The 25,561-nt window shown below is 37.5% G+C and overlaps 1 protein-coding gene across 1 annotated transcript; it reads right to left on the reverse strand.

The window, feature by feature from the left end:
• Window positions 1-1,508: 1,508 nt before the first annotated feature.
• On the reverse strand, window positions 1,509-24,064 carry CEP43 (centrosomal protein 43). The gene is made up of 12 exons (XM_056486878.1): window positions 23,903-24,064; window positions 16,942-16,995; window positions 15,004-15,058; window positions 14,294-14,382; window positions 12,533-12,667; window positions 10,872-10,955; window positions 9,218-9,435; window positions 6,485-6,594; window positions 5,834-5,902; window positions 5,076-5,115; window positions 4,284-4,377; window positions 1,509-3,858 (listed from the first exon to the last, which is right to left on the reverse strand). Exons 1-12 carry the CDS (start codon window positions 23,990-23,992, stop codon window positions 3,784-3,786), a joined length of 1,113 nt encoding a protein of 370 aa, XP_056342853.1. The 5' UTR covers window positions 23,993-24,064; the 3' UTR covers window positions 1,509-3,783.
• Between the last annotated feature and the right edge of the window lie 1,497 nt (window positions 24,065-25,561).

Genomic DNA, 25,561 nt, shown 5'->3' on the forward strand with positions numbered 1-25,561 from the left:
GGCACCTGTAGGAAGAATACAGGTCTCTTTTCCATATGATCCACTTTACCATCCATCTTTACCTTTTCTTCTACAGGCCGAACAGTCCCAGCTCCTCATAGATCACACATCCCAGCCCCACCACCATCCTCTAAGCTCTTCTCCCAGGCTCTATTTTGTTGGCAGCTCTTGTACTGGGGAGCCAAACTGAGCACAACACCCAGGTACTGGTCTCACAAGGAAGGGGAAGTAACCACCTCCCTCAGCCTGCACACTGACCCAGGCTTCCACTCTCCACAGCTGCCCCCAGGCCCTTTTCTGCAAAGCTGCTTTTATCCAGCCTATCTGTCCACAATTTGGCTACAGAGATGCTTTGGGAGATTTTGGCATCTAGCCTCTAGATTTAACTTCAGTATGAATGAGTTCACTTACAAATCTACCAAAACTGCACCTCTTGCAATTCAATTCAGTTTCTCAGCTCTGCCTTACAAGGAAAACATCAAACCAAAGGGCCGGCACAACGACACGCATCCGGCACCACAAAGTTCTACCCATGGATGAATGTTTTTACCTGAAGAGGAGGTTGGTCTTTGTTGATAGTATTTCATCAGTGAAAGTTACTATACTAAAATGAAAACAAAGTAGTAAACCCCATGTTTATCAGCAACACCAAATCAGATCTTTCAGTTGTCTCAAGAGCTAGGTGTAGTGTATATATGTCGTCAAAACGGTCTAAACCTGATAGTGATTTTATTATATCTGGGGAAAGCATCTCTTACAAGGAAATATTTTATGAGATGTGCTGTGGTTTCCTACTTAAAAAGAGATGGAATGCAGTAAGTGCACTAAAAAAAAGATAAGTATCATTTTTATAATCCATCCTTATTACAAGAGCCATGTTAATGCTATAAAACTCTCAGACATGGTCTAGTTTTTACTTCTGAAAAACCATAGAATTTGTTAAAAAAATTACAGAGCATTTAACAAAAGACCAGACCTAGCTTACACAGAGCACAGAGCAGTCATCAGTGTCCCTCTCCAACACTCGCTTCTCTGCTCACAGAAATGTTCCCATCCTTTATTACAAGACTCTGGTTGTCAATTCTTACATCTGAGGTGGGGTACTCAACTACATTCATCCTTTTGGGAGAAGCCTATGTGAAACACCAAACAATATGGTTTGAAATGTACAGTGAAAAGGCATTCAAGAGAGCTTGTCACTTCTGTTTAAATACCTCTAACAAGGGCAAACAAGGCAAAATTTTGCCAATTGAGATTGTTTGGTTTGTTTTCATTGTTGAATCATAAACCATCTGACAACTTGGGCTTATATCACTTAATGTAATTCTGGCAGGTCTTACCCAGATTCATCATCAGGAATTGAAAGATCCTTTTGGGCTTAAAAAGATTCTCAATTGCAGACTGGACTAAATAAAAAGCATTTTTCACAAAAACCCCTCAAATCCCACAGAGCTCCCTTAATTTATCTAAATATTAAGATTTCTGGTTCAACAAATCTCAAGACACGATTTAGCCAGCACAATAGCTTTATTATACAATTTGAATTATTATACACAATTCAGTAAAAGCTCACAGGAGGAACAGCATGGAGACGTACCACTTTTTGGTATTTCCTTCAATTAGAGCCAAAGTGCAAGGTCTCCAATTAACTCCCAAGGTAAGAGAACAATACTTGGCTGTTAACACAAGTCATGTTAACACTAAAAATATCTAATTAGTTAATGAAAAGGCCACATCTTCAAATGCAATTAGAAATATTTTAATAAACTTTTTGTTTCTTTTGGTATGATAAATTGCCACATATCCTATAGCTAACTGATAATGGAACATCATGTTTTCCCAAGGCATGTGAGAAAGCAAACAACACTGCCTCTGCATTATTCCATACACCTTAAAAATGAATGCCAGAAAACAACTGTTCATGTGGAATTTTATTTCCTTCAGACATGCAGATGCTCTTCTTAAGAAAAAAAAAAAAAAAAAAAAAAAAAAAAAAAAAAAAAAAAAAAAAGAAAGTAAAAAAGGGGGGAAAAAAGTCCAATCCAAACTTTTCCATACACAGTATCTTGAGGCACAGATTCCCCTACCCTTAAATGAATTTTTTACAAAGGCTACATCATATGTTACAACATGGTTCCTATTTGAAGTTTTGGCACATTGACTTTTTGGGGTGAAAAAAATTCTTCTCTGTGTTCAGCTGCTACAATATGGCACAAAGTTAAAAGTTAACACCAAGACTAAATACTCCGATGCTTTCTTGCTGGCTATTTTTGGGGTGCACATAAATAAAAGGCACACTTTTGCTGTCTCCTCTCAAATCATTTATGTAATGATTTACATCATGTTATTTATGTAACTTCCCAGCACTGCTCCAGGCCTGCTGGCCCAGTGCAAAAAAATATTTTGATCAGCTTCCAGAGCTAGTAGCAGCTTTATATGCTTAACCAATGGCTTTAGTTTAGCATACTACTTCCACTGTGCTGACTACTGATGACAGGCCAACAGTGCTCCTGAAAAAGAAAATTACAAATCCTAAAAAAAGAAAAAAATGCTAAAATAAAATTTATATTCGCTTACATGTCTATTTTCCAGATGTGTTCACAATGTTCAGAAAGTGCACATTTTGAAGTTATGTTTCAGTATTACAAATGTCCATGACCTACACATTATAGCAGTGCCACTTACAACAGTATTGTTGAAGAACTGTCAACCTTGACATGACTGACACTGTTCTGCAAGAGCATCACGAAAATACAAGAATTCACTCTTAGCTAGAACTTAGTCTCCATAACGTCTTCAGTACGGTATTTTTAAATATTTGCATTGAACTTTGTACAGCAGTCAGAATCTGAAAAGCAGAAGTTTAGTAGTTTCACTTTTTGGCGCTTATTTTTATTTAAAATATTTCCAAGAAAGAAAGTGATCTTACAGCACATGAAGAACCCTCAAAAATAAAAGCTCCACTAAGCATTACACACTGTTAAAAACTTACCCCATAAGATTTGGTTACTGATCTGTGGATCCTTACAAAATTACTTTTCGTGATGTAACAACAGATAACATTGATGAAATCATCACACATAAAAACAGCTTAGGTCTTAACATCAATGGTCTGACAAACATATTGAAACAAGAATATTCTGAGTTAAGACTAGGGCTAAATTTAGCTCCTAAATATAGCTAAATTTAGGTTTAAGAGTTTAGATACTCTCAATTTAATATGCCTTTAAAAAAGGTAAAGTCCAACTTTCAGAAGAGTCTGTAAAAGAGCGATTGCAAGTAAGTCTGGAGTAATTGGGTATTGTGGCTAGAGTTGCCATAAACATGTACTACATGCTGCCTTGACAAGATTGTGTTAGAAGTGTGAGTTGAACCACTACCTTTGAAGGTTCTTGCTTTGGTTATCTTTAAAAAAACCTGACTGTTAAAATAACAGTGCAAGTTCACTATAAAGCCACATGCCTCTTCTCGATGTTCTCTTACCAACTGATTTTCATTATGTCCACTGCCAGCAATGGACATTCTTCTTGGAAAATCCACCTCCTGCTGTGAGAGGTTTGGCTGAACCAAATGAAGAAAGTAATTCTGGTATCAGACTCAAATGGGAACACACTATTTCATTTAGTTCTTGTTAAGAATATTTAAAAACCTTCTTCACCTACAGTCTCTGAAACACAAGGCACAAATAGAGAGTGGACATTCCAGCAAAAGGTGATTGTCTGAAATTAATAGTCCACAGCAGTCTTCTTGTCCAGCACAATGAAAGATTTTAGCTGTCCAATTTTATGCCACATCTTCTAGATAATCTGCAACGTCGCTTAACTGAGAAATGGTAAGGTCTTGTGTGATGCTTTCGAGCTAGAAAATAAAAAAATTGCAAACTCAGAAATGACAAAAACAGTAAATATTATACCATGCATTCCTACATATACCTTATGGCCTCAAGCTCTTTCACTGACACTACACCATCCTTTAGGAGGAGGTACTGAGACAGATCTTGAGATACCGGGGTAAACCTTTATATGTTGGGCACTGAACCAGCTTCAAATAAACTTTACACAACTGGAAAAACACTGTGAGTTGCACTACTGAATAACTGTTGAAGGGTTTTTGTTTTGTTGTGATTTTGTTAATCAATACAGCATCTAACTTAGCAAGGATATTAAGTGTAAAAACAGAATGTAATAAATAGAACCTTAACATACAACCTAAGAACTAAAGGTAACAGCACATTACTTCACAGAAGAATACAAAGAACAACAATAATTTTAAAATAATCATACTTTATCACTGGCATTTGACTCTTCTGTTCCCACAGAAATTTCATCTATTTCTTCACCAATACTGATGTCACTTTTTTCTGAGCGATGACTCGTACTAAAGAGAAAGAAAACCATAAGCACAGAAATAAGACTTCCTTAGCAAATATCCAGGTATGACAGAAATAAGACTTCCTTAGCAAATATCCAGGTATGACATTTACTTTTTATCTGACATTTTGCTGGAATTTCACTTCCTAGCAAGTTAGATTTGAAGTTACTTAAAACTCCTTAAAAACTAAAGGTTTTCTACCTAAATGAAGCTATAATAAATACTGAGAAATACTTAGGCCTTTACAACACCAGTACCTTCACATCCTAAGCAAGAGGTTGTTAAATATTTATTGCTGACTACTCATGATGCTTTATTTTTCAGTGGAATACCTCAGTATACAACATAATTATTTACTAATTGCATTAATTGCTAAAACATTATTAAGTGCATGGTTCAGGAAAAAAACCAAACCTCAAACCCCTTCCCCAAACAACCCAACATGGTATCATGCTGAAGTTAGCAGTAGTTTTTAAGGAACTCATTATCCCTATACAAAAAGAAAAACAAAAAAGATTTGGATGTTTTTTAATCTGTAAATAAATCTATTCAAATAGCAAACTGAAGTTTAATGGAGTTCAGAAACACTGGCAGATCCCAGTGATAGTGACTGTCTGCCATATTATGAAATAATTCAAATATGCTATGGGATATGCTTATACAGCAAAAAGTAATACCCTACTGAGATATGATTCTTCTCTTACCTGTTGAAGTCATCAGCATATTCATCATCATCTTCATTTCCTAAATAAGATTTAAAATGTATTAATCAAACAAGTTTTCTCTTCAGGAAACTCAAAAATCCCAGTCTATTCCTGCACCAATATACATGGTTTGATGACCAGCAAAAGTGGGAGGAGATTAAATTGCTTACACTGATTAGAAAGATGAGTTATGTTTGTCATTATTTAATCTCAGTATTATTAACATAAACTGCTTCAAAACTGAACATACATCTTCAGGAAGTTAGCTGCACTGCTGAACACAAAACTTAAATGCCTGACAGCTCTATTTTGAGAGAATTCTTCCATCACACCTTCTTCGTATTGCACCAACTTTCAAAGGTGTGGAGGGCAAGTAAATGTGCCCCTGAAAATCAGTATCAGGCTATCTTTTACCAAAAATATAAACCTGCTCTTTTCATAGAAATCTCAACAACAAAATTCATCACTTGGTGTTAGTAAATGCATGCACAGAATGAATCAAATTTTTGCTCCATGTGTAAAATATTAACCCACAAGACACCAGTTTTCACTTTTCTGTATTTCTTTAGATCACATCTCGCTTTTAACATTAAGCATCTCAATCTATGTTAAATAGAACAACGTTAAGTAAAAGCTGAAGATTTTAGTTCAATACTTATATTTGAGTTTCTCAGATTCCTTTAAAAAGCTGGGCCAGAATTTATCAGTTATGGCCAACCAAAAATATCAGAACTTCCTCATGTTTAGCAGTTACTTGCCTAATTCTAGTGATCCCAGCTTTGCATTCACCAACCGCAGGTCTTTTAAAACAGAGTTTCTATCCAAATCTGTAAACAAAAGCACTTATATCAGAAATTTGACTTGTCACTTGTCAGTAAGATCCCACTTATACATACAAACCAACCATTTATAACAACTGTTCTTCTATATCAACCTAATGTACTTTTATAGTATAGTATGGCAATATCATATTATAATTTCACAGTTAAACTCTGATAACATTTAAAAACTTGAAGAGTAAACAGTAATAATCTCCCACTATTCAAAGATATACAAAATGAAAACAAATACCTAAAGAACCGGTACAAACAATTTAAAAAAATATAAAGGAATAAGCCAATTTTAGTTTAAAACTGAGCAGTAGAATTATATACTGCTTTATATACACACACAAAAGAAGGGACAAAGATAAGTATTTCATGCTCCAAAGCATAAAAAGCCCCAGTGGTAGCACAATATATCCAAACCAATATGCCATCATTCACTAAGAAGGCACTACTGTAAAGCACATTACAACCAGAAGGGGGCCACATACTCTATTGTTCTTCCATCTGAACCTGTAGCTCATTCATTTCATTACAGAAATAACTTCTACAATCATCAAAACACAAAAATAGATGAAAACTTACTGTCAGACTCCTTTAGCAAAGGTGCACCAGTCAGGGAGCTTAACCCACTTTTTAGAGCTGGTGCATCAGAAAGGGATGCTAGACCTCCTCCTTTATTAGCCTCAGTTTTCCTGTAAAAACCAAATAAATAAGTACTCCACAGAGCTGTAAAATATGCATAATTAGGATTTTTTTTCTGTTACTAAATTGCCATTAAACTATAACAGCAATAATACAGCAAAAAAGAGCAAGGGAAAAGGACTATTCACACTGCAACCTTAAAAGCAGTAGGCAGTTCAAGTGACAAGTGACAACCACAACATTGACTGAGAAAGCCACTTTCTCACCCATGCAAAGACTTCTGCCTGTCTTCTCTCACAGACAGAGCACCTTCATCAGCATCACTATTTATGTCTAGGGACCTTTCATCATCCCCACATGTAAATGCAGCCAAAAGAAAAAAGATTCAGATAAAAATCAGTTTGTTTTACATCTTAAAGAGATTACATCCGATGAAGTTATTAATTCTAAGAGCAGTCAGTTCACAGAATGAAAACCTCTTGGCTATAGGAAGATAGATCTTACCACATGTTAAAGTTCATTTGGCTACTACCTAGTTCAAATCCTGCTTGCAAGTAAAGGATGAAGAAACACAAAAGAGACCAAGATTTTCACACTCAGTATTGCCAGAACTGTTTGCTATTTTGATTCCATTCCTATTAATAATGGGCATCATTAGAATCATTCATTATATTTAGACCACCAACATATCATGTGTAACATCACACATTAAACTGCTTCAAAATTTTGAACAATGGGTCAGAGTCCTAGAGATAATGAGTGGCTGGATCATCTCTCACAGTGTCATTAGCAACTGCTTGCTCTGAACCCACCTTAAATGAACAGGCAAGATCTCCATAAGGAAACTACATTTTTGCCAAGAAAGCAATGCTGGCAGCTATCCTACTTATCTACCCCTTGGGACTCGAGCACACCAGCACAAAATAACACAAAGGGGATTCTACCTGGAAAATATAGGGGGTTTTTTGCTCTCTAGAAGTGTTGTCAGGAAGGTAAAAATGATCAATTCAGCACACATAGCTCAGCTAGAAATAGCTTCTAGCTCATTTGTAAATGAGCTAGAAGCAAACCTTATTATGGGATGTTATTAGAATAGCTGCATCACAGTAACATTATGTGCTACAAAATACTACTCACGGACCGGGACTCTACTACAGACACATAATCCAGAAGCAACTTTTTCTGTAGGAAGTTTCTCTACTAGGAAAAAAAAAAATCCTTACTTTACTAAATAATTAGTCTGTTTCTTGGATTGTCTTTTAGAAGAAATCTGACTTTCAAAGAAAATTTCCCTTGCTGTCATATGAAAATGCCCAAAAAATAAGAAATTTGTAAATATTATTATTACGCAAAAGTTTTTACAGACTTTTCTAATTTACCCAATTTATCATTTAGACTACCTGCTACAATGGTTATTTTGGTTAAAGGCCAGTTAGATGAGCTCTTGGGTAAGGAGGAGTAAATGCACTCAGATGCAGTTTTAATCTTGATATTAACAATAAGAAAAGGAGAAAAGAAGGAAGGATTAGTTGTAACACACAATATTTTCCAGAGTACAATCACTGCTCTTCAAGGAAAAAAAAAAGTCTACTCCAACAAAAAACATCCAACAAAAGCTGTATTATAAATAATCTTTCACAAAGAGTCCACTAATTTACTAGGGAGACCTGGTTTTTACTAGGTTTACCTGGCATGATTACTTTGTGCTCTACCAGAAGGATCCTTCTCTAAGACTAAGCATCTACTGTAGCAGTAATACAAAAAAGCTTATGCTGCTCTGCCCACTGTCAGCAAAGCTGGGGGGAAAAGCCAACTGTTAAAGTGACTTACAAATGATTCTGCAACCCCTTCTTAATGTCTGCTAAGCCAGTGCAATTCTCTGACTACTTGAGTACAGCAAAAGATCACCAAGAAATGATCCTGAAGCATTGTTCAATACTGTGATATCTAAGCTAAGCTTCAAAATAACTCAACATGATAACGCAAAGACAGGTTCTTCAGTTTTATAACAAAGCTGCTGTATAGTTCAGTCACTAGCTCTTGCTCCAAAGGGCATTTTTCAGCCATCAGACTCCACAGATGAACAATAAAAAATGTGCTTCAGATGCATCTGCAAAATCGGCACATGCAGAAGTAACAACACTTCACTGAAAACACAAAAGGTGTTGCAACGTGAAGAGAAAATCCTCAGCCATAAGAAAACTTTCCTTATTATTACAGTCTGTGGAGCCAGTTTAGAGTTTTTTTTTTATTCCTTACAAAGCCATATTGATATTTAATGCACTGTCCCTATCACTGTCCACTTCCTTCAGTACAAATCACCACTGCAGCTCTGCTGAAAGAAGAAACACTGATGTCTGTGCCTCATACCTGTTCATTTCACCAAAGAAACAGGCTGGGGACACTAGATACCCTAACTGATGCACCCTAAAGTGCAGGTTCTTCCATTCATGGTACATCCAAGAGATCCCACAGGACACTGCTAATGGAATGGAATGGAACGGAATCATGGAATAGAACAAAACCAGAGACATTAATATTTTGGAAACTAAATGTTACAGAGCTGAACACTTACAAAAGCAAATAATCAAATAACTAGTAGCTCTCAAAGGTCTGCAAGCATTCAGAGGACAAAATAAACCATGTATTAAGAAGAACATCCACGTTACCTACCAGCTGTAAGTTCTTTCTGGTTTGGGTACAGGGTCATCAAAGAAAGAATCTCCCTCTACATCATCTTCATCCACAATTGGATCACTTTTTTCTTTGGTATTCAAGTCTTTGTTTTCTAGTTGAGGATCTAGTTTTGTTTCATTAGGCAGAAAATGAATACTTCTTTTGCTTGCTTCCCCTGATGAGACACTTGTATCACTCTGAGTGTTTTCAGCAGCCTTGAAAGATAAAGACTGCAGTAAGCATTCGTGTCATGTAATACACTAAGTGTATATATAAATGCACAACATATTAACATACACTTAGCATCACTTTTTAAAATATTACTAGTACTTTTCAGGATTTGAGGTAAGTTCATTAGTATAATCAAGAATCACACCAGAAAAAAGTTGTTTTCTCACTTTAGAAAGTGTTATTTATTGTTACTGCTATTAGAATATTTTATTCCATCCTGTGCATCGCTATGCTATCTATATCACTTCTATTACAAAAGCAAACCATTTTAAAATATCTTGATTATCAAATAAAGAAATCTGGCAGACAGACTGATTCTTACACTTTATCCGTGTTATTTTGCAACATCTCTACAAAGGTTTTTAGTTATAGCCATTGCCTTCAAAAGAAGTCAATTTAAACCCATGAATATTACTCTGAATTCCATATTAAATGGTAATCTCTGCAATATAGTGTTAGGTTTTAAAGCAATAAGCGTAAGGAAACTGGAGTTATTGACACATTCTCTCAAATACTAAAACCAAAAATGACAAAAGCAAGGCTTTAAAACTACATAACTTTCAACCATCTTCTCATGCTTATGGCTCAGACCTACAGTCTAGAATGCAAGGACAATTCCATGTGCAACCTTTAACATCAAGTCATACAACTTAAGCTGTAACTTAGCATGGCTTTGTGGACAATAACAATATTCTAATTTACCTAGATAATCAAGGTGCTGAGAAAGAAAAATGTTTTTATATCATTACCTAGCAAGGAGTACTGCTATTTTTACTTTCTCCTAGACTTACTAAAATTAAGCTAGTAAAATACTTACTACATTAGCTTCCCTTCTACAAACTAACAGTAGTACAGTTTTGAAACAAAACAAAAAGTATTATTTAATCCAGCCAATATATATGCAGGTTGTACTGTCTGAAGTATTTTTTTCATCAGTCATTAACTTTCACTCAGAAGGCTGAGGTCAAATTTTCAAACTAAAGACCATCAAAGTTAAAATTACCTTGGCAGGTCTTTTTCATACCAAGGCTATTTTATCTCAGTCACAGAATCACACTGAATCGCTGGCAGTAGATCAGTTTTTCTAGGGCAGGAAAAGGTACTTAACCCACAAGTGGCAGTAATAAAAATATTTTTATTTCCTATCCTAGAGGAACAGAATTGTTTTTGAAATTTAAGACTACAATAAAAGGGAAGCTACTTTTCTGTTCTGGGCCCTGTACTATGCCATGCCAGAAAAGTATAAGCACAACAGTTCATCTTTGCTTGGAATCATATATGAAAATTTTGCTGAGTGGAATAAATATTTTGAAATTGCAGATCATTTAAGTGAATGCTGTCATACCTGCAGTTCCACAGGGGTTCTCACTTTTACTCATCTCATGTATGTTATGAAGCTTTTCATTATATTCAATCTTACCTTATTTGGTATAGAGTGTGCACTTGACCGTCCATCAGATGATTTCGATGTGGGGCACTGGCTGTCATTAAGAACTGGAGCCACCTAAGAAGTTTCAAATAAGCACTTACCAAAACTTATATTTAATTTTGTATTAAAAAAGCACTGGTGAGCTTGCATCTTGACTATTGCATTAAGTTTTGGGCCCCTCACATAAGAAAAAATATTGAGGTGCTGGAGCATGTCCAGAGAAGGGCAGTGAGATCCATGAAGTGATCTAGAAAATGTCCTAAGAAGAATGGTTGAGGCAGCTGGTCTAGACAAGAGGAGGCTCAGGGGTTATAGTGAGGTAGGATATAGTCTCTTCTACTGTGCCTGCAGTGAGAGGTCTAGAGGAAATGCCTTAAGATGAAACTGGGGGATTCAGATTATATATCAGAAAAAGATGTTTCATTGTCATGGTGGCCAGTCATTGGAACAGTTGCCCAGAGGGGTGGTGGAGTGGTGAACGTCCTTGGAGGTGTTCAAGAGGCATCTGGATCTGGTGCTGCGTGCTGTGGGTTAGGAGTTACAGTGCTGGTGCTATGCTGATGCTTGAACTGATGACCTTAAAGGTCTCTTTCAATCTCGATGATTCTCTGATCCTATGATAATTGCATCCAACAAGAAACAAGGCTACCATCCTCTCACCTGGACAGTATGCAAACCTTAACACCAGGAAGACAACTGAGGGTAGAACTAGAGAAAACTGGGAAGTTATAGTCACACACTATGGCTGCTATGGAAATCAGAGAGTCAGGAGATCCTGGAGGGGGCTCTCCTTTCTAAATCGCACTACGGGATTTGACACCAATACACTGCTGGCACATGTCTCTCAGCAAGTCAGTTAAACACCCTCCAATAGAGTGGACTGCTCAGTGGAGTTACCATAACAGGACACTAACAGTCTGGCCAGCCACACGGGTCTTGGCTTTCCTGGGGCATTCCCAGCCTGATCAAACCCAAGGAAATACAACGGCTCAAGGAAACATCCATTTCATGTGACAGAAAATTGCTATGTCAAGAAGTCTATAACAGCTACTCCTGAATTTAAGCTTTCTTTGGGACACTGAATGCATCCTGGGTGTGGAGAACTTTCTTTCAAATCACAATCAAATGCTATTAGTTGGGTTTGAGTCACTTAATCAACATATTAAGTATCTATTCCATTCAAATGCTGCTGTCATTGCCTTCAAGTAGTTCAATACTTTGATATATGTAATTTTAAGTACATATGTTTCCAGTAGAATTTTAAAGCTTTTGACAAAACTCATTTGAGGCTTTTCAGGTCACATTAAAATTAGATGTGTGCCAAGGAAAACAGGTACAGGTAAAAGTGCTATCAAACCACACCAAAAATTAGAAAATAAGCGACACAGTGTTCTGTGTCATTTATCTAGATTCACACTGTGCTACTATGCTGTAGTAGGATATTAATGAAGAGCCCTAGGGTTGAATTAAAAGTAATAGTGATAAGGTTTATCTCTAATCTCTGTAAGTTGAAGGCATAATATAATAAAGATCTGAAACAGTATAATAGTACAAAAATAGTCAAGTGTTCATAATTTCAGTTTATTTCTCATCATTAAAAACAAAATTATAAAGAATTATAAAGAAAGAAATTTCAAGTTATTTTTACTTACTTCTCCACCACCTAAAGTCTTTTTCTGCTGACACTTCCTAACAACCTCCAACAACAGGGGACCACCCACAACACCTTCTGCTTCTGTAATTCCCAAATCTCGAGCTAAGTTTTCTCGACCATCAAGGCCATTTAGCTGGGGGGACAATAGAAAAAAAACATCGAAATAACTGTCAGAAAACAAGATAAATTCTGTAATATAAAAAAAGTCTCATTTAACACAGCTCTACCTGAACTAAACAGTGATTATTTATGATGTCTTGCTATTGGTGGACTAAAGTAATAAAATCATACAACCATTCAGGTTGGAAAAGACCCTTAAGATCATCAAGTCCACCACTATACCATGTCCCTAAGTGCCACACACACCTATCTATATCTATATATATCCATATATATATATATATATAATCATCCAAAAAACTCCAAAAAAGAACCCCAACAACACTTTTTCAAACTGAACTTCACACTATAGGAGAAGCAGAATGCTACAGCAAACCCAGGTCGGTTAACAAGCCCAGATGGCAACACTGCAAAGGGCACCAGTTCATCTGATCTCTTATGATCATTTAGTGACACTTCTTATCAGAACACAGGTCAAGCAAACACTGAAGTGAGCCACCACTAGTCAAGCACACTGGATAAAGAGACAGTACAAGTAACTGCTCAGAGACAGAGGCCAGTAGACAAAGTCAAATCTCTCAGCACCATACACAGCAGTCTTGGCCAGCTCATTTAACTTTGGCAAATTTCCTTTATGCTCTGCAGTAAGTGAAATGGACACATTTACTGGAAAACAGAAGGGGGTGTTTCAAAGAGCATAAGATGCCTTTACAATGCAAATGAAGCACTGCTCCCAAGAGTGAGTGGCAACATAACATGAAGTTGGCTGTTTTCATTTGTTTCTATTTGGTAGCACGAACATGAATCTTTGTACAGATGTGTTCTAGTAATAAATTAGCAACTAATTTGGCTAAGGATATTTGGCAAAGAACAAAGTCATATGGGATTTTCTTTGAATAAGCCACTAAAAAGAAACATGAGGTTCTGAGAAATAGAAGTCAACTAATTGATTGATTTGAAAAAAATCCGGATTTTTAATATATTAACTATTTAAACTGACTTCAAACAAAAAAAAAGTACTTGAGATTTAATGAGAAATTCTGCAGTGAGATGAAACAGCTTCAAACCCAAAATTATTATTAAAATCTTAATATCATACAAAGAGACAAAGGGACAAAGATGATGAAACCCTCTAAAGCCTTAAAGCAATCAGTTGGGTCACATATCACTGTAAGTCCCTCCCAAATGAACTATTCTATTCAATCGCTTTTTGTCAAGTATATCTGCCCAAAGTCCTTTGTGCCACTGACGTCTCTCTCAGAGTAGATGACTGACATTATTTTAATGTTCATGTAACAATACTAACTTAATAATATAACATAGTAAAGTTAGTGGCAAAAAATTTGCAGGGGTGTGCAGGATTCATTTATTATTATATGATTCTGCAAAAATTATCAGCTTGTTAATTCAAAATTAAATTATCTAGCACTGATTTTGATAAAGAGAAATATTCATATTAGCCCACTTTCCTGAAAAATGTATTTTCATGACACTAAGTACCTATTACAGACAAAATATTAAAAAATATTTTAAATAAAAACAAGCAAGTGGTTTAAACAAATCTGCCATAGCTTCTGCATTCATTGTCATGCACTTCAAACAGTGAGTACTGCATATAAACAAAACCAGTATATCTTACTGTGCTTGATTCAGGCTGAAAAACAGCTAAAGTAAAATCAAGATTGAAAAACCGCAGAAATTCTGCAACAAGACCTGCTACCAAGCGGCCTAAAAAGAAAATGAGAAGAGTTAAAATACACCAGACAGAAACAAATCTCATTTCAATGATTTAACATTAACACCAGCACATATGGCTTCACAGTATGGACAGTCAGACATTCAGCAAACTATCACCTCAAGTTTGTATACCAACTCCCTAATCTTGAACTTGGCTGTCATATCAAAATCATTTAAGCCAGTCATATTGCAAGAGTATTACAGACTGCTTATAAAAGTCATGTGCAGCCATTTTTTTAACTATTCAGATGTTTTAAAAACACAGTTTTGACATTTGCCAAATGTGCGCGTTCACTCCTGTACCACTACTCTTAGTTTTCATGGGTTACTGTTTCTACTGGTCTAGAATGTCTCTGAGTTAGCACAACCATAAAGCATCGTCAAATATTAACTTTAATGCCTTAATCACCTTAATTAAAAATACAGCTTCCACAATATTAACTTTAAAAATTCTAGGTTTAATTCTATTCTGATTGAGTAGTAATTAGGACATCTGAAAGGAACAAAAGCATATTTAATGTAATGGAAACTGCACCGTTAAGATACAAAGATTTAATCCTGTGACTCTTATTTTTATTATCTTGCAAAGTATACACTAAACAAGGAACTTACCATCCTTTGTACCTAAAAAATTCTTCAAGCTTTCATTTACCAGAGGTGCTTTGTTCTGTCAAAAAGCAAAAACCAAACAGCAATTAATGTCATCTACATGACAGCAAGAACCTGAAAACCAGAGCAAGCTAGTGTTTTGGTGTGCTCTGCTGTATAATGACACCCCGCCCGTGCAATTCACTTCTTAAAAATCTACTTTTGTGTGAATTCTACAAGTGCAAGTAAAAGCTATATACAATACATTTATTTAGGCAAATTAAACTTGTCTCAGAACTAAAGTAATTTCACCAAAATTCTTAATAGCATACTGATTTTTATTTATCTAATGACTGAAGGGGTAAGCTAAGCAGGTAACTTCTCAAGTTGCTCCTACAATATAATGCAAATGTTAAGGCAAGTCAGTCCAACCTTCTAAAAAATGGGAATTTACAAATCTTCCAGATGAAGTAGTGGACCATGCTAATGGTCCGTGTGTGCACCATGCTAATTATTAGAACACAAATCAATATTAATCTTCTATTAATTAAAACACCTTCAAAGACATTATGAAATTTTTTTTTCTCCCTTGTTAGATTTGCCCTCTTCAATTTTTAAACAGAAATAAATCAATATGTTATGTCTGGGATTGTCAAAGTCATTTCTGATTTTTTAAAACAAATTCTAAATGCCATTCCTAAGATGGAATGGATATCCTGGGTAAGGAAAGGATCAGATATAGGTACTTATCACTACAGTTGCAAATGATAATAGACAAGAAATTGCTACCGGAAAAAAGAAAATCTTGCTTAATATTTAAGAATTTAGAGTAGTGGTAAGTATTTATATGTCACCAGTGTCGTCAGTGTAATTTTAAAATATCATGATACATGCAAGCTCTTTGAGAAATGGTGAGCTGAAACGTACTGTAGCAAATCGCTCTTAACATGAACTATTGCTACTACTCCCCAGGTAGTGTGGAAGGTTATTCTCTGGGTGATCTACAACATCCTTCCCATAAAGCTTCACAATAAGCAATGGCACTGCTCTTCTGTATCACTCTTCCACCACATCTTCTTCAGCTACCTTATGTTAAGTTTCTGGAATATGGAATCTCATATAATAGAATAGCTACTTCCCATCCTTACTAACATCCCAATATTGCCTGTTTCAGTTAAGCATTTTTCCAGAAAGAACACAACCATCTAACCAGCAGAGGAATAGAACAGTTTTCCATTCCTCCCCTTTTGAAGTAAAGAGGCTGAACATACAGCACTCTACTTCCCAATTCTAGAAAATGAAAGACAGAGGAAATGAAGCAAGGTTGGCAGTAGAAGAGCTCACAAAACTGGTATCTGTATACCACAGCAGTACTGTTATGCAATCATGAATCAGTATCTCATTCCCCTAATATTAATATATTGCCAAAGTATCAGTACATAATCCATCTCTTTATTGAGAACTCATGCTTAAGTGTTAAAGCAAATTATTCTGAAGCAAACCTGTAACATTTTTATGGGAAATACATAAGCATTAGCATTGGCATTTTACTGGACTAAACTGCTTTCGAAATATACTTGTCAAAGCATCTCAATATAATATTTTCAACTTCAAAATACATTATTCCAATTTTATAAAAATCTTGATCAGTCAAGTAGATATCTTTTTTAAGAGATGTATTTGATGGAGAAAACATTAGCTATTCTGGTCAACTGGACAGAAGCCATATAAACCCAGCAGAGACAGACACTTAAAATTATAATTTCAAAAGGCTACTCAACAATTCCTATTTTTAAACATCAGGAAACACCCTGATAGTCCTGTTTGGCGTCCTTTATGAATCTTATGCAGAAATACATCTTTTTATCTTGTTGCATTTCACAAATAGAAAGTATTAAAGCTATTATATTTAATTCTACACAAAGGATGTTTTTTCTCATTTATTTTTTAAGGTTCTCTTACCTCTACTTTCTCTTGTTCTTCTAATGCCAAAAACACAGCTGCTCGTAACTCTGCCTGCCGAATAAAAAACAAAACAAACAGCATTTCTACAAGCACTTCTTTTCCTAAGCAAATAGGATGCAAAGAGCTAGCAAGTAGCTTTACAGCTACTTGTTTCTCCTCAAGCAACTTGGCATGGACTGTAGTCTGTATCAGTGCAATTAAAACACTTAAGATTACAGGCAATGTTTTTCGAGGCAGACAAATAATAGTTTGTCTGAGAACAAGGCAGGGGGCAGCATAATTTGATACAAGACTTCCTAAATTATTTCTTTGTACATAAAAAGATTTCAAAGTACCTAAATTATCTCCTATTAGTTTCTTCTGAGAGTTAAACATCCATCTCTTTCAGGCAGTTCCAGAACACCTACCCTTAATTTACAATTCATTCAGGAAACATGAACAAATAGGCTGAAATAACCCATTAAGAACTGAACATTAAGACATACAAATTGCTATGATTTCTTGTCAGATTACACTCAAAACCCCAGAATTTCTCAAGGAAAAGAACATGATCACAGTCATTCAAATAGTCCTGATAGTAATGGTTTATCTACCTAATTTCAAATATATTATTACAAAGAATCAGGATTCTTCTAAGGACTACTTTGAATATTGAAGCTTAAGCCTTGTCTACTTTTTAAATTTTTTATAAGCACTACAGCTTTTTCTGCTTTCACTGAACGCGTCAAATGGACAGCATACATTTGGTGAATTAGTTTGCCAGATTAATCAACTCTTAATCTAACATTTTGAAGTAAGTCAGTAGATAACACTGCAGTAATAAACTAGAAAAGACAGGATATTAAACTTTTCTCAACAGCACAAAAAAAAAGCAGAATTTAAAAGAAATATTTATTTCCATAACTAAGAATAAGACCAATATGAAGAATGCCTGGATTTTTTCATATATATTACAAGAGGTAACTAAAACTGAAGTAGCTGGTTCCTCCACCCCCACCCAAAAAAAAAAAAAACCAAAAAAAAACCAAAAGCAAATGCCCACCCACAAAAAACCCCAACAATGCAAAAAAATCCCCAAACCAACCAAACAAAAAAATCAATCAAAAAACAACAAAAAAACCCCCAAAAAAAACCCAACAAGAAAAAATCAAAAAACTCAAACAAACAAACCAAAAAAAAAACCCACAAAAACCCAACCAAATAAAACAACCCAAACCCAAACACCCCTGATGGGAAAAACAAACTTCTTTTTTAAGCAAGCTCCTTTCTGGTCACCTAATTGAAGGACAAAATACAATGCAAAAAACCTAAAAGGATTTCTCACCAAAAGAAGAGTAAAAAGCTTATAACAATTATATGCAATGGTGATACTGACATTGCAATCACATTTTTTCAGTTGCTGGGATACAGCATTCAATCTCATAAGCAATTAATTTATTTTTTAATTGTCAATTGGTAAAACCTTTTACACATCCCACCAACTTAAATATTATTCCTACAAAATCAGTTTTCATTTAACTTTGCAACCAACAGCTAATAACTTGTTTATTTAGTCTTACCTCACTAACAGAAATCTGAAACACTTACAAGGCTTTCTTTGTCACTTAGGCTACAGAAACCAAACATATTTACATAAGAGGATAACAAAAATAACAAAACATTCCTGACTGGCTGTTACAACTGTTCAAAACAAAACACACCAGTTAATGCATGCGGGTAGGGGCAAACCCCCTTAAGGGTCTGGATCACAGGACTGGAGAATAAAGTTGTCTGAAAGTAATTGCCAGGACATCAACTAATCCAGAGTCTGACCTGTTCTGAGACTCTGGAACAATATCAAACTGCCACTTTTTTTTCACCTAACTGGGATTGTTTGCCTGCTCCACTCCTCTACGTCCAATCCAACAGCTTTTAATTACTAATGGAGGTGCTTTTCTTCCTTTTCCTATTTATTTAATGACACATGGTCAACTTCTCTCACATGTTCCCATTCCCCTTGAATAGCTGGTTCACCTTTATTTGCTTTAGTGTCCAATTAATAAACCTAAAGTCAGGAGCTGACCACCAGAAGGCAATGCCACTGGTATTTACACCTCCCTTTATCTTACCTGCATCATCTAGAATACCATAAAGCCCTGCAATCGACCCTCCTATCCTACCAGCATTGCAATGTTTGAAGTTACACATTCCTGTACTGTCCCCACAGGGAAAGTTTACACTACTGCAACACACTGACTTCATCCTTTGACGTGGGTACCGCTCAACCATAACACAATATTCTCAAAATATCTCAGTAAATTTAGACAAAGAATCATACACTAGAATTTGTGTGAGGTTAAAGCAGCAATTCTCAATTTCATGCAGAAGTAAAAAGCAACAATAACAGAGCTGAGGCCAACAAAATGAATCATACTAAACCAGTAGGATGGACAATGCCATGTAGACTTTTTAGGACCTGAGGCCAGTCACAGAGAACTTGAACACCAGAGATTGAGATCACCATCATCAGGTACGGCCACAGCAATTTGCTCCCACCAAAAGATATGAAATTTTACATAAATACACAGATTAATAATCCACTTACAGTGTTCTTCTCATACTTCTTTTGTTTTTAATGGGTATGAACAGATTGCATTTCTCCTTGTCCTAGGAGCTTTTGGCACCACCCCAATAGGTGTTTCATACGTTACAATCTGCTCTTGTCATTTTCCATACTTCCCTGTTCCACACTGCCATTCTGCTAGCAGTATCCAACACAATCCAAATAGACTGTAAATAATTTTATTCACCATCCAGTAGTAAAGCAGAGCAAAGCTTGACATCCTAATTCCCCACCCATATTCTTTCTAATTCTTCAATAAAACTGGGTTATGTCAACAGAGACAGGTGTCGATGAGTAAGTGTCTATCACTCTTACATCCATGAAGCCTACAGACTTCTTTCTCATACTATGAAAGATACCCATTCTCTTCTACCCCTAAGGAGTTTTATCAGGCAAGAGCTCATGTCAATGAAACAGCAATTTGGTTTCACTGAACTTGGCTAAAACAAGTAAGGCTATCATTGTATATGACAAATACTGTCTGTGTTAGAGAAATGTATGGGCCAGTGTTTTGAAACAAAATTAAATTTCCTGTTTTCCTCCCAGGCATTTACAGCTCATCAGACAACACTGGTTTTTACTGACTGTTGTTGTACTATAAATCAGAAATTGAAGTCTGTGAAAAAAGCACGTTTTCTGCACTGAACTACAGTATCCCTCTTAGAACCTGGGTAAGCTTACCCTATTCCAAATAGAGACCCTTTTGCATGTACCCTAAGTACTGGCCATGAAAACAGCTCCCTTAATCTGCAGTTCTCTGGAAAGAAGGATAACAGTTCTTACTATAAGGAGAGCTCCCCAAATATACTTTTTAGGTGGCATCTCAAAAAATGCCTATCTGATTCAGAAATATGCTTTTAATAGGAAGACAACAAGCACCAAGATTAACAAGGTTATTGGCTTGATTTAGCAGTATGCTTCTAAAGCCATCCACAGCACCTTACATAGCAGAAACTGGATGAAAAGTAAAAGGATAAGACAGAGACCATTCAGGACCTGTACTTTGTTACTAGCTTCCACTGGCAGACTCCAAAATGTGTAATGCTTAGCATGTCCATGGAATTTCTGGGGGTGTTTTTGGTAGTATTTGTCTTTGATCGTGCTAGAATAGATTTGTCCAGGACTTAAACAAGAGATCTGATTTTCCTAAGACAAAACTTGTGACAATGTTTTCCAACAGGAAAATACTTGTAAACTTCAAACACATGTCTACACCTCAAAGGATGTAGGCACATCAGTGGCCAAGATGATCTCTTATAATAACCACTGGATACGTCTTGCTCTTGTTTTCATTCTGTCTCCTTTGTACAGTTGATTTTCTGGTATGAACTGCTTCAAAACAAATATATCACAAAATGCAGAAAACAGGAGGTTACACTGCAGTGCACAGTAAGCTCATTGTGACAATTAATAATCCTAAGATATTTAAAAGCACTGCTCATTATTGTACATGGATCGAAAATGCAAAAGTAAATAGGACAATTTTAACTGACCTGTGCACATGCTTACATTAAAAAATAGTACTTTTATCCTCTCTAACATCACATCACTTGCCCATACCTTAGCTGTCTGGGTTTTGAAGCAGATTAGTAAGAAATTAGCGGTACCACCTGGCCAAAAGCTTTACTAGGTATATGACATTAGTGATGTATGTGATCTTCATGTATGTAATTGTAGCAACAGCAAGTTCCAGAGAAGATGCAAAATTCAGGTAATATAAACTTAAATTATTCCAAAGCCAGAGATTAAAATATAGAAACCAAAACAAAATAAAATAACAAAGAAATGCACAAGAAGTGTAATGGCTTCTCTTGCTCAGATGACGACAGCTTCCCTAGGAGAAAGATCACATTCTCTTCAAGACAGAACACCCTATTTGTACACTATCACATGGAAACAGTGATAATTTTCACCAAAATACAAATATCTACAGTTATATTGTGTGTTTGCAGAATTCATTAGAAAGCAGCTTCATTCATCAGACTCATTCCAATGATCAACAAACTATGTATATAGTATACAACTGTACTATATACATATATTTATGTATGTGTATATATATCACACACATATTGCAGGATAGAGATTATAGGAAATTCTCAACTGCAAGCAGCAAATTTATACATTTATACAACTTCCAGTTTTCTCAATATTACTTTATTAATTACTCCAGTGCTCAAACTTTAAGACAAATACAAAAATCATGAACAAATTGCAAAAATGTCATAGAAGTAACATTTTTTCAGCTAAATAATTTACATCAACACCAATGCACCCAAGAAATTAATCTCAAAATAAGAATAAACTAATAAATTGCAAGCCACTATAAAATCGTTTTAGGAGAGAACTAAATTATGACAATAAGTTTCTTTCTAAAAATTGCTCTCATTATGTCACAAAATGTGTGACTCTGATACATTCTATCTGCTGAAATAATTCCCCTTGAATTCTAGTCCTTCCAGTGCTTTATAGCAATGCAGCTACACACTGACCACGTATTTTTCTCCTTAATGTAGCTACTTCAATGAATCACAAATACTTCATTGTAGCTTTCTATCCTCATCCATCTTGAAAAGTGGTCAGTTCTCATTCTAAAGTATGAATTAAGCATCAGTTTTGATAACGTGTTCAGCTTTACCACATAATAAAAAATATTGATACATAATAGATAAACTCTATTAAACAAAATCAAGTTTAATTAATTTTAATAAAAGGATGACTGCAACTTTTTAAATAGATGGTACAATCTAATTTCAATTTAAATATGATAGTTTAAGAGGCCCTGTTCAAGCTTAACTCTTCCAGCAACAGGTTTTTTGTCAGGTAATAGCAGAACAAAATCAGTAAGTAATTAACACTACCAATCAACACTCATCAAACTAACATGCCAATTAAGTTTACAGCTAAGAAAAAACCACCATGAGCTCCTCCAGTCAAGAGCCTTAGCCATAAGCATACCAGTCATTCAACAGTAACGCCTTGTGTTAAAGAGAAACATAGTCTCAAGGAGGCTGCATTTTGTATTTTTCTAAGTCATTTGTTAATTTGCAGTAATGGCACCTTACACAGCATTGGATACGGCACACTTTAAGCATTATAGAATAGTGAACTGAAATAAATTTATTCACATAAAACTCAATGGACTGGCAACTATAGTATGAAAATTTACATATTACACAAGGTGGGAATTAAGAAACTACAGTTCATGAGCTCAATGTGACCCAACTGCCTTGCTACGCTTTATAAAATTACAATTTTACTATCACCATACTTGCATCATTTAACAGTATGTGAATGGTTAACAGGTAGCCCAAAAGGCCTCTCTGACATCAATTAGAACTAATGGTCTCACTACTCAGAACACAATTACTTGAGTTAGAATCTTCATTCACTTTCAGAACATGCATAAGGATCATCAGCCTGAAAGGGATGAACAACATGGTTTTGGATATTATTTTGCTGAAAAGCGTGACAAGTTCAAAATACAGTAAACTTGAAAATACATACACAAAGATGCTCTCACTCCCATAAATCACTTAAGTTGTTGAACTGTTCTTGAAATATCAGCAACGACCATCTACATCTGGAGACTTAAATCAGAGCACTGTGGATAAACACCGCCATTCCTGATATGAAAGCTACACTTCATTTCTCCTCTGGCCTTGAAAGAAACCCATTTATTTTTAGGATTTCACACCGGTGTTGCTCTATGTGATACGGAACAATTATTCCTGGAAGCTTTTAATTTGAACAAGAATCCTACCCTTTCTGACACAAGCTCAGGCTGCACCACAGACTCATTAGCAGTGTGCACTCCACTATCTTCCCTATATTTTCTTAACATAGCGCTGTTTGTTCCCTGCAAGCAGGTAGTATGCCCAAAGAGCTTCCAGACTTGGCAAGCCTTCAAGGCACAACTGAAGAACAAGTGCTCGAATAGCGACCCACAACTGCCGCTGGAAATGTTCCGTAAGGGCTTTCCGTAGCGAAGAGGGGCTAACTTCAGCCACCCCGTCCGCCCCACGCCGCTGCCCGCAGCTCCCAGCCAGCCCGGCGGCAGCGGGGAGCTCTGGCGGCCGCACGGAGCCGAGAGCGAACGCGCGCAGCCGGGCCCGCGCTCCGCCCGCCCGGGGGATCCCCGACTCAGGCCCGGGCCCTCGCACCGGCCCCACCAGCGGCCGCGGAGCACCGCGGGGAAAGCAGGCGCCGCCGCCAGGCCGCCACGCCGAGGGAGCGCTGCAGCCGCGAACGCCGGCTGCAAGCGGGAGCGAGAGGGGACGCAGCCTCGGTCCTCCCACACTGCGCCGCCAGCGCCGGCCAACGCTCCCCGCCGGCGGGAGGCTCTTCTTCGCCCACCTTAATCTTATTGAGCACCCCGCTGCTCTCCAGCGTCTGCACCAGCAGGTCCCGCAGCTCCGTGTCCTCCTCCGCCGCCGCGGCCGCCATCTTGCTTCTCCCTGACAACCGCCCAAACCGCGCTAGCGGCGGGACCGGCCCGGCAGATTCGCCGCCGCCGGCGGCAGCAGCCTAGGGCGGGCCCGAGGGAGCGGGGCGGGCCGGACCAGAGGCCGCCCGCAGCACCGCCCCGAGAGAGGACGCACAGAGGCCGCGGCCACCCGATGCTTTTGCTGCCCGCTGAGCCTGGAAACTGCGGCGGCGAACGCGCAGCGCGGGCGGCGGGCGGGAAGTTCAAAGCGGGGGCGGCGGTAACGGCTGAACCGGGGAGCGGAGCCGCTCCTCAGAGCCGCCCTGTGTCCCCCCTTCTCCCGCCACGCTGGAGCCCAAGGAACCGTACGAGGAGCGGCTGAGCTCATTCGGTCTGTTCAGCCTGGAGGAGACTGAGGGGACATCTCAACACAGTCTGCAACTTCCTCGGGAGGGGAAGCAGAGGGACGCGCCGTGATCGCTCTGCGGTGATCAGTGACAGACCCAAAGGAACGGCATAAGGCCGAGTCGCGGGCGGTTTAGGTTAGATATTGAAAATGTTTTTATCCAGAGCACTGGAGCAGGCCCAGCCCCAGGGCTCCCAGGGGAGAGGTCACAGCACGGAGCCGGTCAAAGTTCGAGGACTCGGAGCTGGGGCTGGAGCCGCGAACAGCCCCGTCCCACGGCCGCGCTCGCTCCGGCAGCTCCTGAGGGCAGCACCGGGCCAGGCCTCGCCCGCCAGCTCTGACACTGAACAGCACCTAAAGGGGCTTCTGCAGCCTTGTTTCGTAACAAGCGTGTTCGTTGTTGCTCTATAAACAAGAAATATAAAGCTTTGTAAATTTTAATGCTTTCTCTGCAGCACTACATGCGGCATTTTTTTCCACGCTGAACTGCTTATAATTTTTCTTGAAGAGAAGTCCAATAATGACACATAATTTCGTAAAGTAGGAATGTTCCCAGGGAGCGAAGCAGGGCGCTGTAAAATGCGCACCGACTCTTCAGGGATGCTCTAAAGGCTTGGCCAAGCCTGTGAGGACAGGTGTCCATCCCACCCCACTTCTGCTGAACACATGGGAGCTACTGCTGGAGCCCCACGCCCATTCCCACAGCTGCCCAAAGAATATAGTGTTACATTTTGGAATCCTGAAGTTCGGAAATATTAGCAGTCTTTCACTTCAGTACAAAACTGTGTTAAAGTAAACCCACAACACGGTACTTAAGCACTTAACAATTCTTTCCGTTTAATTTTCGAAACCGTGTCAGAAAAAAATAGCAAATGTAGAAACGTCTGGTACTACAGTTATTTTTATTTGTTCACTAGATCTCTAAACTTAATGGGAAGACAAAACCCACTTGACTGAATAATTGGTAAAGGAAAGACAGAGCATAAGACAAATCATTAGACTTAGAAGATAGTTTATAATTTGTGAGATTCATTTAGCTTTTCATAAGTGCCTTCCAGCTTTCAAATACATGTAGAATATTTTGAATCCATTCTACAGAAAACATTTTCTGAGCTCTGCAAAACAGCAGATTATTATATAGCTAAATATCCATCAGCTTGAGGGCAGCAAAGCACAGTCTAGT

Source organism: Oenanthe melanoleuca, chromosome 3 (genome assembly GCF_029582105.1).
Source record: "Oenanthe melanoleuca isolate GR-GAL-2019-014 chromosome 3, OMel1.0, whole genome shotgun sequence".
In the NCBI taxonomy this organism is placed as follows: domain Eukaryota; kingdom Metazoa; phylum Chordata; class Aves; order Passeriformes; family Muscicapidae; genus Oenanthe; species Oenanthe melanoleuca.